The 16476-nt window shown below is 47.1% G+C and overlaps 1 protein-coding gene across 1 annotated transcript in view; it reads left to right on the forward strand.

The window, feature by feature from the left end:
- Positions 1-368: 368 nt before the first annotated feature.
- AMOT (angiomotin) overlaps positions 369-16476 on the forward strand; it is a 31479-nt gene continuing 15371 nt past the window's right edge. The window contains exons 1-6 of the mRNA XM_009869514.1: positions 369-529; positions 1918-2836; positions 9161-9614; positions 11370-11514; positions 12860-12952; positions 15535-15680. Of these exons, the coding sequence (XP_009867816.1) occupies positions 1965-2836; positions 9161-9614; positions 11370-11514; positions 12860-12952; positions 15535-15680 (1710 nt within the window). The 5' untranslated portion in view covers positions 369-529; positions 1918-1964. The remainder of the gene's footprint in view (positions 530-1917; positions 2837-9160; positions 9615-11369; positions 11515-12859; positions 12953-15534; positions 15681-16476) is intronic.

Below are 16476 nucleotides of genomic sequence, written 5' to 3' on the forward strand. Positions count from 1 at the left end.
CTGGAAAAGGAGCCCGAAGCACAGGGTATCATCATCTGCACTGCAGCTTTCGTTCTTAGCGAAAAGTAAAACAATGGAGTTAAAGAATTAGCGGGTTTTAATCACTGTTTCACTCGGAGGCACAGATGGGATGGAGCATTACTTGGCAACATTTAATCTTGGAGCAGAAATTGTCATGATTAAAGCAGCAGCTGGAGTAGATTGCTAGGGACGGGGGGTTCATTCCTCCTAAAGGCATCAAAATTGTTGGGCTCCGGGAGAAAGCAAGAAGGTACAAAAGAAAACCCTGAAATACGGGCCAAGGTTTATTGTTTCTAGGGTCTCATCTGCTGATTAAAATGATGTTTTCAATGCTTTCCTCAGAATTATTTTGGAAGCGAGGAGAGTGTCAAGTGATCTGGCCTGCTGAAGAGGAGACTGAAGCCATCTCCGAGCGGAGAGTTGGGACTTGTGGGAGGAAGGCTCCGTGCGTGTCCCCATGTGGCACAACTGCTCCTCCTTACCGAGCGAGTCTGAGTGAAGGAAATAGGTAGGTGCCGCTTCAACCAGGATTTCGGAAGAGTCGCGTTCCAGCCCAGTTAACAGGGCCTGAGTTCCTAGTTGGGTGAGGCAACTTGGAATGAGGTGGATTTTAACTTTCTCTTCGTTAACGTTTGCAGAAGGGTTCTGTCTGCCTGGCACGTCGAGGCCTTGTGTAGCCATGGTAGACTGGAGACCCAGAACAAAGCAGACCCTTCAGGGCTCCAGACTCCTGCAGTCAGTCCGTCCCCGGTTCTGCCGCAGAACAAACTGTTGGGAGCGAGTTACTTTCTGCTAAGGAACAGTTTACTCAGAAAAAAAGATGTTGAAATAAAGTGCTGGAATGCCAACGTGCGTTCTGCTGTCGGGGCAAAGCCGCGGCTTAGCCAGCAAGTAGAGCATACTCTCTCTTCTGAGCTGTTTGAGCTCAAAAGTAGCTCTGCTTTTAGTTAAATGTCTCAAAGGTATCATTAATTTTTGGATATTTCAACTCATGCAAGCCCTGTGGGCTTGAGTTTCCATGACGAATTCCTGACTCCACTGGGAGACAGTGAAGTGTAATCACTGGTGCTCACTGACTTCATCTGTGCTTAGGATGTGCTTGACATTGGCTCTTTGTGTTTCTCTCATTGGTACACTCAGAAGTCTTTTTCTGTCCCTTGGATCAGACAACTCTTTTTCCTCCTCTTGCATTTGCATGCATTCGGCTGACGATATTTAGATGTGTGAGGATTTGGTTGCCTTTGTATGGCAGGAAGTTACAGAGTCCTCACTTGCACCAGTACGGAGTGTTTTCTGCAGCAGGAAGACTCGGTGCTGATCTCACTCTGGGTATTTCATAACTCTGAAAACCTGCTAGCTAACGAGGTATTCATTAATTGCTTTAAACGATCTGAGCTAAGAGATTTCTTTACTTCCTTTGAGCCGCACACTGTCTCAATGGGCCTCTTTTTTTTTTTTCTCCTTAAAACTGACAAATTGCTGATTTCACCCTTTAATCCCTCTCTGCCTGCAAATATGGGAAGTGTGTTTCACTGCTGGTAGCCCTAAGTGTAAAGCAAACGGGTCTCAGGCATTTTTACCATCGTCCTGTGAATTATAGGTGCCCTTTCTGCCTGAGAGCAGCCTGGCTGGCTGAGGTATTCGGCAGGCATCCCTACAGCTTGCAGTTGATTGATATTCCTATAAACTTGCAAGTCACCTTTCATCACCTTTCGAGGCTTTGCCCCCTGGCATGCAAGTCCTTCTTAGGTCAAGAGAGCCTTAATGACCCTCATTGTTATGGGAACCTTTGGTAATGTAACCTGCTTTTTTTTTTTTCTGTATTTCAAGCCATTGCTCTTAAATGTCCCTTGCTTGATCCACTCAGGCGCTAACAACCGTGTCTCCTTTCCGTAGGTCAAGGGCAGCTTTTGCATTCCACCCAAAAGGCACCACAGTTTGAGATGAGGAATTCAGAAGAGCAAGCAGCTACGACAGTTTTACAGCGTCTGCTGCAGGAGCAGCTCAGATACGGAAACCCAAATGACAACCGTAACCTTCTTGCCTTACACCAGCAAGCCACAGGAAATGCCCCCCCTTTCAACAGCGCCGGGAGTCCAGCGGCTCAGAACGAAGGGCTGAGCTCCCAGGACCACCAGCTCGTGACTCATGCTGCCCGTCAGGAGCCCCAGGGCCAGGAGATACAGGTGGACAACAGCATCATGGAGAAGCAGCTCGCCCCACGCCTTCAGAACAGCGAGGATCTCCCGACCTACGAGGAAGCCAAAGTCCAGTCGCAGTATTTCAGGGGCCAGCCGCACGCCAGCGTCGGGGCAGCGTTTTACGTCACGGGGGTCACCAACCAAAAGATGAGGACTGAAGGGCGGCCCACGGTTCAGCGGGTGAGCCCAGGGAAGGTCCACCAGGACGAAGGACTCAAGGACCTCAAGCAAGGGCACGTCCGCTCCCTGAGCGAGAGGCTGATGCAGCTCTCCTTGGCCACCAGCGGTGTCAAGGCCCACGCGCCCGTCACGAGCGCGCCGCTCTCCCCCCTCTCTCCGCTTTCTCCTCAGCAATCCAGCGACCCTTATAAAAATTCTGGCTCCAATGAGTTCTACAAGAACTCGGTGCAGCCCCCTTCCCAGCCCAACCTGAAAGGAATGGAGCAGCGGGGTCCTCCGCCCGAGTATCCGTACAAAAACGTGTCCACCCCGTCGATGAACTGCAAACCTCCGGACTCGGGACATTTCTATAGCGATCATCGCGTGAGCCAGCAGGGGAGATCGGATGGGCCTATGATGAGATATCAACACCCCCCTGAATACGGGTCGGTCAGGTAAGCGAGATCTTCAAACAAACGCCGTGACGGCCACAGAAGGAAAAGCTGGTGTAAAACTCAGCCCGGTGCCCTCACTCCTGGGGCAAGTTTTCTTTCCGCAAAGATCCCATCTTCGTTACGGGAGATGACGTAATTGTGTTCAGCCACAGACTGTGTCTGGAAGGTTTGCAACCTGTTTTGGTAGCTTGCCTAGAGACATCTGCCTCCTTTCCACCACCCCCCTTTTTTTTTTTTTTTGAAAAGAAAGATGATAAAACCACAAAACAAAACAAGCCAGCTTGAATTTATAGCATGGGGAAGTTTAATCCCGAGGCTCCAGAGCCTTACAAAAGGTTTGCTACAAAAAGCAAAGTTATGGTGTGATTCATTGAAGGAACTTGCAGTTACTTTTTGCAAGACTTAAGCTGTTCTTTAATTACATCTGCCCAGACAAATGGTATTTTTTAGGTTTCAAGTGCATCTCAGTGCTACATCAGAAAGGAGAAAGTGAATCAAAGCAATAATGGCAAAGGCAGCGAAAATCACCTGAGCTTCCTTTAGAGTTTTTCAGATTTTATTTTCAGTGGACCAGAGGGCAGGAGTGGAAACTGGAGCGTGCCTTGTGCCTCATCCCAGACTTGCTTGTTTAGCTTTCGCTAATTTTCCTTGCATCATTTGAAATCTCAGCCTTTCTGATTTCCTCTAGATAAGGAACGAGGTTTGGTTTGACCCAAACACTGATGTCCATGTGGGTCAAGAGGAAGTTTTATTCAGATGGGCTAAAAATATGGCTGTACTTTACCTGTTTCCTTACCTTATCTCTGCCCAAGACCGGGTGGGCTTTGGTACAAGGATTTTGACCTCGTTTGGAAGCTAAAAGGGTAATCCAAAGGAGCAACAGGGAGGGCATCGCTGCGAAAGTAAATGGTGAGGTCTCTGTGCGTTTGTGTTTGCACATAATTGTGTTGTGTTTTGAGGGGAGCAAGAAGAAGAAACCAGTCTGTGTTTGGGAGCAGAGGCTGAACTTTGGGGAATTTGAATCTGCTCAGAACCTTCCTGCTCCTATGGGGAGCGATTTTCAGGGTTTGTCCACCATTGTTTGTGATCTGAAATGACTTCAGCAGCATACAAGCCTGATGAAAAGGCCCTTTGATCTGGCTAAATAAATAATAAAGAGGCCAGGAAAAGGGGAAGTAAAGGGTTTAGGGGGGGTAATGATTGTAGAAGCTCGTTGCAAATGTTTTTGAAAATTCAAAGGCCTCCAGTCTCTGGGCACACAGGAAAGGGAAACAGATCCTTGACGGTTATGCTGCATCAGAAATACTCATAATATTATATGTGGTGAATCTGAGACGCAGCGTGCTTGCTGTTCCAGGGAGAGGTATTTGAAAGCACGCCAACAGTCAGCTCCTCTAGACAGGGTGATTTTTGTCTGTATTGGATGGATCCTGGCTGCTTTGAAAGAACATGGGGGGGGAAAGGGAGGGGGAGGAGAAAGGTTCAGCTGGCAAGGTTTCCAGTAGGGGAAGCAACTGAAATTTGTCTTCAAAGCATTGGGAATCTAATGAGGTTACTTTTTAACCTAAATAGCTGCACAGAGAAGAGGTTTCCTTTGCAAGCAAATGCTGTAGCAGTAGAACAATCGCAAGCCTAATCCATAAATTAGAGAGCAGCAAAGGAAGGGAACGAGTCCTCCGTTCCCCTCCCTCTCCCACACACTTTAAGAGAAACTGTCATTTAGACAAGAAACCTTCTGAGTTCCTAAAGGTGCAGCTGGGTAACAGCGTGAGGATTTTAAGGGCGTACGACAGGGGGGTCGGACTAGATGATCTTTCGAGGCCCCTTCCAACCCCGAACGTTCTGTGGTTCGGTGACTTCGGGGAGTCCGTTTGCCTCACGCCGGGCAGCGCTAACGAACACGTTTGCAGCCTCGCTGGCGCGATAGAAGTGTTTTCAGAGCGTCCCGTTTCCCCGCGCTGCAGCTCTCTGTTTGCCGGCGTTAATTTGGGTTGGTGAACGTGTGCATTTTTTGAACTGCGCGTCAGGGAAAACAAAGCCCCTTCTTTCTGCTCGTGAAGCCACACCCTTTTCTGCGGGTTTTTCCCCTCATTGTCTGGGGGAATTTGAGGGTGACCTAACGATGCGGTTAAATAAAACTCGTTGAGCAAGATAAACATTGGGGAATTCACAGCATTCTCGTGCTTCACCCTCCCCAGTCTGGGAAAGGAATGGGCTGTGTGGGGAGTTTAAACCAGTCTGCAAACAGTTTGCCTCACCTGCTCCGGGGCGGTGCGACTTTGGGAACACGTTTATGTTCGTAAGGAGGTTGGTTTGATGTAAATACCGGGCATGCCGGGGGCATCTGTGCTTTTATTTGGAAAAAGAAAGTTCAGAAGAGGGCTGGCTGCATGTGAAGCTCCCAAATCCTGTTCTCTCTCCCTAATATCTCGGCTGTGCTTGCAAACAAACCTTCAGGTCTGAGAAGTGGGTGCCTTGGGCTCCGCGTCCCGTGGAGTTGCAAGGTCTCACGAAATAATGAGAGCTGAGGGAGAAGGGCCTGGCGCTGGAAGAGTTTTGGGTGCCGAGGAAGCTCGCTGTCGCTCCGATTCAAGCGCCATCCTCTGTTCGGAGCCCAAACGACTGAGCTCCTGCTGTGGTGATTAATCCCGTTGACTTCACAGAAACTTTAGAGAAGGAGATCTGCAGAGTTTTGTCCCGTAATTAGTAAATCGCTTCTGCGCACTGCGTTCCCCTGAGCAGCATCAAAGTGGGGGATAATCAGGTATGACTAGGAAGCAGACCAAAAATGCATCGGTTTGATTTTAGCCGTCTCATCAAGTGGAGCCTGCTCCCTCCCGCAGCCAGCGTTTCCCAGGCGGTGGAAGAGCAGGGACCTGTAGCTTCTTGAACAGGAAACAGGCAGGAGAAGCTGGGGAGGCAGAAAAAATTTTAACGAGCCAGAGACCTTTCCTGATCTCTTCATTCTTCTGCCCTCCCCACTTTGTTGCTCTACCCGCGTGACTTGATGTTTGCAATCCTGGCAGCCTCAGGACTCCTGATGGCAAGGTTTGCTCACAAAGCTGCCTTTACTCAAGGTTTGCTCGCAAAGCTGCCCTAACTCGCTATTTCTGTCTTCAGGACTTAAAAGCTAATGTGACCCGTGAAGTTGCAGAACCATAGATCCAGGTTTGCACTTGGCGGTGTGTTTCTCCGATACGCACCAGGGACTGCAAGAGAAGCAGAGATTCTTGCACGATGCAGTCTTCAAAATGAAGTGGCCCTTAAAGCTGCGCTTTCAGACTTAAAACGCTTGTGGAAGTTATTGCTCTGAGCGTTTTTTTTTCCCTGTGTTTAGGCCTTTCAGGTCTTTATGACATTGAGGCAAATGGAAGGAGATTGCATAATTTTCTTTTCCGTGTAGTTTGAGAGTTTTTCTGGTTTGTTGGTTTTTTTTTTCATAGAGTAGTTGGTTTGGATATAATTTTGCTTACTGCTGCGAGGTTACCTGAGGACTGGAGGGAAGTTTCTCTTACCATTTTATCAGCAGTTCTGTTAGGTTGACCCCCCAAGACCTTACAATTTTGCAATCTGGCTTACAAATCTTGAAAAGCCCAGTTGTGTTCGTTTACCTTTCCGAATCTTTCAGGCCAAAATTGGTTTACCAGAGAAATAAATCCCACAATTCTCATGTTAATCTGAGGGATCTCAAAACAACCCACAAAATATATATAAGTATTTTATAAGACAAAATTTTAAGTAGTGAGGATGCTAAAAAGTTCTTTGAGCTTGTTTGCATACAAGATCTTAAAAGGTCTGTTGGTCACTGTGAGGTTACTAGGATTTTTAATACTTTTTTAAAAGGTAGAATGTAGTATCCCAGTTATCTCGTTTTGCTGGGAATATAAGCATGTTTGTGACATTTTGGAAGCTCTAATGCTGTTGGCTAGAGGCTCCCCGCCCTCACGTTTTAGCTTGAACCCACAGGACTGGTATAATTTCAAGGTTATAAGAGGCTTTGAATGTTGAGTGCCAAGATGTTGAAAATCTTCGAAGTATGTCTTGTTTAGAAATACTCAGCCATGATTTCCTAGAGTTGTTCTTTACAATAGGTTTTAGAAAAAAAAAGAAAAGTCATTGCCAGGCATGTCAGTACAAAGAGCGTCCCGTCAGAATTTAGCTGCTGCTGTTGTTTCCCTTTGGCCATCTTTGTGTTCCTTTTCTCAGCGCTCAGCTCCTGCAGAAATGGCAAGATTGTGCCCGTGCGTCTCTGATGAGAGAATAACGCGATGCTTTTAGTCAAATAGCTCGAATTGTCAGCCTTGGCACCCCAGCAGTCCTCATTCGGCTTGTAATAGTAACACACCGAGATGGGCAGAGCTGGTCTCTCTGCGTAACTGCTTCAGGTTGTTTTCAGACTGGAAGAGAGGATTTTGGAGGTTCAAAATTGGGAAGGTGGGAGGTTTTTTTCATCCGTGAGGCAGCACGGCAATGTCTCTCTCTTGATCTGACTTCTGTAGGTCATCATAGATTAAATGTCACAGCGAGGGTACTCCCCAACTGATCGTAACATCAAAGCAGAGGTGCGTGATGTTAGGTAAAGAACAAGCTTGAGGAGACGAGAGGTTTCTGAAGATGCAAACTTTTAACTCGGCACGTGGCTGGGTGAGCTAAGAAAGGAGCTGGAAACTACCTGAGACAAACCAGACGACCTTGAGCGTGGCATGAGGTGCTCTTGCCTTGTTCTTCCTTACGAGAACTGGCAAATGAAGGGAATGAAATAAATGCAACGATAAGTAGGGCTGACCTCCCAGGAGGGGAAGAATGAAATTGCTGCCACTGAACTGAACATTCCTGAGGAAATTAATTGCACGCCTCTCTTCTGCATGACCCCGGAGATCCTCTCGCTGTGTATGATCATTTCTGGGGAAATGCAGCTCCTGCAATGATTTTGCCGGCAGGGACCAGTCACCTGAGTGTGAGAAGGAGAGAAACAGTAACTAGAGCAGTAATTTTTCCTGTTTTCCTAAGTGACAAAAGCTAGATTTGTTTCCCCATTGAGGAATTTGAGCGTCAGCTTGGAGGTTTCTGTGCACCTTCTCTGCTGGAAAGCAGGGAAAATGAGACACAAGATGCATGATGCTGAAATAATGAACCCTGCACTGGGCTGAGAATGTACGAACTCCTACACGCGCTGCCAGCCAGATGTGAATAATGCAGACGTTTCCTCTTTGGACGAGTATGAAGAGTTGATTCGTTCTTTCTGCAGAGAACAGGAAGGATGATGCTGAGTGTTTGCACATGGGCTGAGAAGCCCTTTGCGTAACCCTTTAGTTCCCAGTTCAGCTTCGTGCTGGCTGTTGTCAGCTGAGCTGCCGTTGGGGTGGGGAAGCTCTGCTGTGGTGCTGAGCAGCCGATAGCCCTTGCTGCCTGCAGCGGAGCAAGCCCCTAGAGGCTTTCCTGTGAATGCAGGCAACCCTGGGGATGTTCTGCAGCAGTTGTGGGACAACAGTAGGTGCTGAACTGCGTTCTGAAAGGTGAGAAGTGTTCTCAGAACAGGAGTGTTTCAGAACGTGTTGAACTGCCGGAGTGGGTCTGCGCCAGACTGAGCTCTGTGCTTAAGGAGAGACTGGTTGCAGCGTGGAGAGGGAGTGACTTCAACTTTTAGAATAAAGAACATCTGGAGAAGTTAAAGGTTGAAAGTCTGTGGAGGAGGGGGCCAAACCTGCCTCCTGAGGTCACGCAAGCATGATAAATACACACAGTCTTTATTAATAGGGATTTCTTACTTGGCTCATGCAGCAGAAGTTGAGCTGGGGATCTCCAGCGCCTGGTACATGGGAGCTGCTGTAGCTTGGGGTTACTTCTGTGATAGACTCAAGCCTGTTACAGGTCGCTAGCTCTGTCCTGCTGCATAGGACTGATGGTAGTTCTCAATCAGAAGGTTGCTTCTGATTCTTAGATTGGTTTTCAGATCCTTCAGCTGCCTCATTTGACCAGACTGTAGCTTGTTGGTAGATCAATTCTTCAGAAAGCTCAAAGGAGTGGTGCTGGCATACTGACAGAGCTTAGCCAATCCCCTTAACTCTGTATTCTGAATTGCAGGAGAAAGTTCATTGTTTTCTCCATGAGAGATGGCACATTTCAGGTCAGAACAGAAGAGCCCATTCCTTGGTTTAGCCACTTTTTTCCATGCTTTGTGGAAAAAAGTTAAAAAATAATTTTGGCTAGTAGTCTTTGATTGAGTTTCTCTTAGTGTTTCTGTACGAAGTAGACTCAAGTGCACTTGAACTGTGTTTTAGCTTCTACATGCCTCTGACGGAGCTGCTGCTCTCTGTTTTCCAGGCAGAACCCAGACGTGCAGCTGCAGTTACAACAGAGACCACCTCACCACCACAGCCCAACTTCTTCCTTGACATCCCTGGGGTCTTTGACTTTGCTTCAGTCTCCACCACCATCCAGGCTGTCCCCTTCCCAGCATCAGCAACCTCTGACCCCAAGCCAGGGAGATCCCGGCCTTCTGCCACGGACCCAGCAGCCGTTCCTGTCAAACCAAGTCCATCAGGGAGATTTGTACCGACTATGCCAGCCCTTCCTAGGCCCCCAGCAGCCACAAAGCGACTCCTATTCCGTAATGTCCCGGGCTCAGCAGATACCTTCCCCGTATCAGCAGATGCAAGTAGATCCTTTCGCCATCGTTTCCAGGGCCCAGCAGATGGTGGAAATCCTGTCGGAGGAGAACCGGTCTCTGCGACAGGAGCTGGATGGGTGTTACGAGAAGGTGGCCCGGCTGCAGAAGGTGGGTGTTTCGGGATATCAGGCACTCTCCTGTGGCTAGTGTCGTCCATAATTGAATCATCTAATCTGCAACCGTTACATTCCTTGCTTAAGGGGCTGATGATCTATTTTAGTCTTTTACGTGCAGATTGATTAGTCTGTATCCTGTCCCTTCGGGCAGCAGCTTAACTTTGTCAGAAGATAGAATCAAAGCCTTCAGTTTTATTCTAACAGCTCGCTGACCGTGCTCGAAAGAGCACCCTCATCAGCTGTCTTGAAGAGGCCAACTGCTTGGCTTGCTTGGTTAAATTGAAGCTGCTGTTCTTACAACCAGGATGGCAGCAGCCTTCATTTTCCCATCAGTCTAAAAGACTTCAGAGACTGCAGGAAGGGCCTCTCTGGAACGACACAAGACCTTAATCACGCCAGGTGGCAAGAGGGGACATTGCTACAGAGCTGCTTGGCAGGACAGCGTGCGAAGCAAGGACTGCTGCCATGGCTACCTTAGAGACATTTGGGCTGTGGGACTGAAACTAACGCTTCTTTTGTCACTCTCTCAATACCACACAACTTCCCTGAAAACTTAGTATCTCCTTTTGGATCAAGCCACCTTTGGCTTCGTGAAACCAGTAGACAAAGTGATGCTTAAACGTTTTTAAAAAAATCTCCCCGTGAGACCCGTCATTAACGTGCGTGTGTATGGCCACTGCAGCCTCACAGCTTCTTGGTGACCAGTGGCTTAAAGCTGGGCAGCAGCTCAGCTCTGCTTTTGCCTTGCAGCTGTGAAAAGGCCGAAGCTACTTGTGAATTTTTTGTGGGCCTCGCTGTGCTCTTTGCGTTGGGCAGTCTCCAGGGCCCTAAAATCGTTCAAACGCTTGTTTGACGTCAGGTGACCGGTGTGGCTTTCCGCGCTCATTATTCCCTATATTACCTCTTTCCAGGGACGTATGTTCCTTTTGTTGTATTTTTTTTGGACGATTCCTGGCCAGGAAATACTTTAGAGAAATGTTTAACAGCTTCCTGGTAACGAAAGAAGGATAAAAATGCACTTCCCTCCACCCCGCTGCTGCTGGCTTGCTGTAGGCAGTGCCGGTAGCGTTTGCTGTTCTGCGGATCCGTACTCCCGCAGCAATGCAGACCCTGCCTCGGAAGGGGAGTTAGAAATGAATCTCCTGCTCTGCTTCAGCTTTATGCTGAAGGCTAGAAGGAAGGCTAAAACATATTTATCCCTCCCCTCGTTGAGCCAGTTGGAAATTTAAAAGCACAACCAAGTTTTGGAAGTGTAAACGTAGAACATCACACAGTTTTATTATGAATTTTGGACTGTAACAACTAAGATCTGCAGAGTTCATCAGTGATGCAGGACCTGCCACTTGTATTTTTTTAGCATAGTTTTGTCTGCCTTTCTTGTTTTACTTTACTTCTTCAACTTGATATCACATTAGCTATTTATAGAGATGCTTATTGTCCAAACTAACAGTAATGCCAAAGTGCCTCAGCCTAAAAAAAAAAGTAAATAAATAGATTATGTGTGTACTTCTTCTATTTGCAGTATCTATGCTCTGGTCATATTGGGGAACCAGATCTTCACTTCATCCGTTGGTGTTCTTTATACAGAAAGATCATTGCAAACCTGAGACTGTGATTTTACTGCAGTTATAGGCATAGGTTTCTTTTAGTGAAGAAAACTTGAGAGAAACTCATCTCCTTTCTGAGAGTGAGTGGAAGGGATTGTCAGTGATAAAATAGTAAGTGCTTTTTTTCACTCCCACTGCAGCTGGAAACCGAAATTCAGCAAGTTTCCGAGGCATACAAAAACCTGGAGAAATCGTCCTCTAAGCGCGATGCCCTGGAAAAGGCCATGAGAAACAAGCTGGAAGGCGAAATTCGCAGGCTTCACGATTTCAACAGGGATCTAAGAGGTGAATGAAGTAAAATTTCTGTTCTTCAGTGGGGTGGGTTTATTTTTATGGTTGTACTTACTTGGCAGGACAACGTTTTGCTGCAGAATTCCCTGTGTCTTTTGACGCAGCTAGAACGTGGCAGGAGGCTCAGGTATATCGAGTAGTCTGAGATTTTAAGCCCTTGCTGGGAGGGTGGTAAAAGCAGGTTTAGGAGAGTGCTGTAGTCTTTCATTTCCAGCCTGTTTCTCGTTTGAGAAGAAACACGTGATAAGCCAAATACCAGAAACCAGATGCAAGCCTGGAATTCTCTCTTGCCTTATATGCTAGACCCAATTTGTACAATTTGTTCAGTTTATACAAATGGAAAGACGTGTTGCTGACTGCCTAATCCCACACCAGGCATGTTCACTTTATTTCCTGTCCGGTGACCCTGTTGCACCGGCGTACAAACTGCAGACTCTCTGTTCTTCCTGAAAGTCTTGTCATTCCTTATCAACGTAGGCATCTGGCTTTTTGGATCTCCCTTCCTTTTCCAGAGTGAGATGTTATTAGTGTCTGGTTCTTGCTAAGAGCCTGGCAGTGGAGAGTGATGTTGAATGGTATTTGACCTTAACCTGGGTAAAAGTTTCGTTATCCGTTTGAAAGGTGAAAAACATCTGGAGTTTGTGATGTTTAAAGGCGCACGGTCAGGCTTTTAAATCGCATATTTTTTATGAAAGCTTTCTGATTTTCCTACATGTCACCTGCTCTCGCTGCCCCGTGTCTCTTTGTGAGACTGTGTTCCCAGAAATTGTTTTGTATCCAAGAAGTAAGGCCGTACAGTGCCCAGTGCTATCAAGGACAGGACACAAAGGCCTGCGTTAAATAATCTTATTTATAATAGAATACAACATAAACATTTCATTCTTGCCTGCAGCAGCAGGACTGTTAAGCTGACCTTATCGTTTTACACTTTCCCCTGAAGGCAGGTACTTGGACAACAGTGATTTAATCTGCTAAAATTTAATGGAGAAGTATAAGCGAATCTTTTAATCGCATGGTGAGATTTATTTGGGTGGAAAAAATAAGGTGTCTTAACAGTTGTAAAAATTGGAAAAAAATAAGCTTCTTATGGAATTGTTTAAAATAATTTATTTGGAATATTATTGAAACTGTTTTGTCTTATTGAGAGTATTTTCTCAAGGACACGGTTTGAAACATTGCAAAAATGAATGCCAGCTTCTGATAGTATTTTTACTTTTGACTGCAAGGAATTAGGAGATCCACCCCCGTAGGTTGCATTCGAAACATCCTGAGCAGATGCAACTTAATGCTTTGAAGTTTTTCGTAATTTAAGGTTTGTTTGGTTGAAAAATTTTTGCAGAGCGCATGGAGACGGCCAACAAGCAGCTCGCAGAGAAGGAGTTTGAGGGGTCTGAAGACAATCGGAAAACCATCTCTCAACTCTTTGCACAAAGTGAGTTCTGTGATCGTTATGGGTCTGTAGAAATACCCCGGTCGTCCTGGGCTGGGGAACGGCGCAGCACGTTAGCGTAGTTCAGATCTCTTGGTTTTCTGCCAGGACAGAAATCAGGGCTGTGGCAGTCCAAAACTGGCAGCGGAGAAAGGACGAGGGGTTCAAGAATTCCTTCTCTGTCAGTATGTAAAGCCCATCTGATGGCATTTATTAGAGATTTTGGAGCAAATGTTGTTGGTGGTTAAACTTTAAAATTAATATTTACCCCATGATGTACAGGATATTTTATCTGCCCGTTTTGTCCCCTGAAAGCTTTGGAATTAAACCTTTCCAGGCTGACAAGAGTCCTGGCATGAATTAAGGCCGGTAGAACTGGAACGTGGTGTAGGTCTCCTATCTCTTTCCTCTTTAATTTACTACTGCCCTATCCAGTTCAGCAAAAATAAAGGGGATGAACACTGCCTGCAGTACGCTGGCCTGGGTAAGGGTCATGAATTGTGTCCACAGCAGTGGCTTTATCACAAGGCAAACCAAAATTACAGGTGTGAAATGCTGCTTTCCCTTTGTACTGGAGTGTCTGGAGGCTCAGGGCAGCAAGCCAGCTTTTCTCTCATCCCGTGGTGTACTCCACCCTTCTGACAATGCTCGCTTTTCTCCAATTGTTACATAAAAAGGTAATGCAATAAAGTTGCAAAATGGAGATTTTTCCATGGTGTAATGCACACTGCTGCTCTGACAAATGCTGGTGTCCTGCTCTTGCATTGTCTTTGGCTGGCTCCTCGTGGCTCACGTCGCAAGCAAGTGGCTGTAGGGGTGTGAAATCAGAACTCCTGGCAGTAGTGGAAGGTCTGCGAGTTTAGTCCCTTGTTCAGGCTGGTTGGGTAGACTTTGAGGCTCCTACGTTCACCCAGAGAGGTGGGAAAGTCAAAGCTCTGAGGGATCACGTGGAATTTCTCATTTGGGATGAATGTGGAAAACATGGCGCTGCGTTTCGTTGGTCCCCGCGGTTCTGGGGCTGCTCTAGGCACTTGTCAAGTGCAGCAGAACTCATGTGGGGGAAAGTCTGGAACAAAACCTCCAAAAGCCTCGCTGCAAGCACTTGCAGATGAGCAAAGACGCTGCTGGCACTGACTGATACCTGCTGGCCTAATGCCACCCTGGCTCATCGCTGCCCGTTTTCTGCGATAGGTTTTAGCGAGCTGACACTCGGCAGCTGATTTCCTGGGTGGAGGAGCAAAACTGGGACAGGAGAAACGGGGCAAAACACAGGCAGGTGGTGACATTGGCCCTTGTCCTTTTGTTTTGTGTCCCAGGTTAGCTCTGAGCTGCAGTCAGGGTTTGCTCTGCAGTGTGCTGGCTGCTGTTCATGGACAGGTTTGTTTTGCAACCTGTGTGTGGGCTGCGTTGATTCCCTAGCAGGAGGGAATCTTTAGCTACTCCTTGTTACTAAAGCTTTGCTCCTGGCTCTCTGCTGGCAGAAGAAAGGGAATAATTGTGGTCCTGTAAATATAGGTATGCACATGCTTGCACAAACTCCGTATGCAGCCTGTCCTAACACCCAGGATCTAGTTCCTGTTTTTCAAGCCTTCCACTCCTTGTCCTCATTCCTTTGTCGTGGGATGTTGGTTTCTGGAATGCAGTTTCTCTGGTGTCATCAGCGCTGGGTGTAGATCACTCCAGGGAGTATTCTGTGGTTATGTATCCAGCAAGTGTGTTAATGTTATCATTGTAGCTGGTTGGCTTGAGCTGGGAATGACAGCATTTACAGGGGACACCAGCTCTGTGTTGTGGCTTTGCTTTACAGCCCTGCGTGATAATTTCTTCAGTCCCTGATTATTTTGTCCTATTAATTTTTTTATAAATGCAGTTTCCCTGTTCCTGAAACACACAGCGTAGCTGCTCTCCCTGGGTCCATCTCCTTCTGGAGAGCAGCAGAAAAGGCCTGTCTTCTGTGCTTTGAAGAGCTTTAAAGCATCAGGCATGAGCTCTCAGTGCTGGGCAAAAGGCTTTCTGGAACTGCAGGTCTGCTTTGAGCAGTGATGGAACAGATATGTTTGCCAGTTGGGTCGTTTTTAAAGGCAGTAGAGGAAGACTGAGGAGTTCTCATTGCACGTGTATTTTCCAACACTGGGGTCAATGTGGGGGGGAAAAAAAAAAAGCAACACAAGTTTTTCAGGCACAGAGGTCTGCCATCTCCTCTCCCCAACCTAGGATACTGAAATTACCAAGGTTGTTTTCCACTGCTGAAAGCTCAGAAGTAAAGAGGTGCTGAGTTTCACTAACCATCTGCATAATCAGAGCCAATTACCTAACTGTACTGAGTGATGCACCTTCTATTCCTTCTCACTAGCGTTGTAGCACATGATTACTTGAAGGTACCATGCCTGTTTTTCAGGGTTACAAGACCTACTCTTCCTTGAAAGCCATGTACTTTTTTTTTTTTTTTCCCCCTCCTTTAGCACTAGTTTTGCCTTCTCTTTCTTGGGAGAAGTTCCACTACAATCGTTCCGTCACATCTGGAGTGAAAGAAGGTGGGTAGAGATAAGGGCTGTCGGTTGATAACTCTCACCTTGTTTTGATAGACAAGGAAACGCAGCGGGAAAAAGAGAAACTGGAAATAGAACTGGCTGCTGCACGCTCCACCAACGAGGACCAACGAAGACACATCGAGATCCGAGACCAGGCCTTGAACAATGCTCAAGCCAAGGTGGTGAAATTGGAGGAGGAGGTAAGGCTGCTGGGAGCGAGGCGTTGGGGTGGTTTGGGTTTCGGTAAAAGCAACTGTGGGAATGAGTTTGATTTGTGCAAATTATAAGGAAATCTGCTTGCTTCAAAGCTGTTTATATCGGCTTAGCTTTGTGTTGGTTAGCTGAACCACTGAACTGTGCACAGATAAGCCACAAATCTCTATTTCCTTGGAATTGCTTTTGTCTAAGCAGCCATGTTTCATTTTCTTTTTGTTTCAACTGATACAAGTGGGCTGGAACTGAAATCCCAACCCTGGCAACCTGCTGACCTTGGCAGAAATTCAAATCTGGATGGACTTCTAGCTAATATCGAATGAATGCCGGTTGTCCCCTTGCCAGGCGTTCCACTTACACCAGGTTATCGTGCTGCACCGCGCAGATCACCGTCTGTGCCCAGCGTTTGTAATAAGCTGGGCATGACCTTGGTTGTTTTCTCTCCCTTTCCTCCCAGGAGGGGATAATGCCTTTGAGCTGCTGTAGCTGGGCAGCTCTCACAGCAGTTCCTTTTGCAGCCTTGTCCCTGCTGCTCACACATGGCTCTCGCCTCGCGGCCTTCCTGCGTCACGATGTCCATCCTCTTTCCTCCCGCCTACTCCTTTCCTCTCAAAGGCTGCATTTCCCTCTCCTGGCTTCTGCTTCCTTTACTCCTACTCTTCCTCCGTCGAGAGCCTCTGGAGGAAATCTCATGACCAAACGCGCTTCCTCTGCTGCAGGCTTGTTCTCCCCTCCTTCAATTCTGCCATCTTGCTGCCTTCAGAGACGTTCCTCAAAACCTCC

The sequence above is a fragment of the Apaloderma vittatum genome, unplaced genomic scaffold (genome assembly GCF_000703405.1).
Source record: "Apaloderma vittatum isolate BGI_N311 unplaced genomic scaffold, ASM70340v1 scaffold6505, whole genome shotgun sequence".
In the NCBI taxonomy this organism is placed as follows: domain Eukaryota; kingdom Metazoa; phylum Chordata; class Aves; order Trogoniformes; family Trogonidae; genus Apaloderma; species Apaloderma vittatum.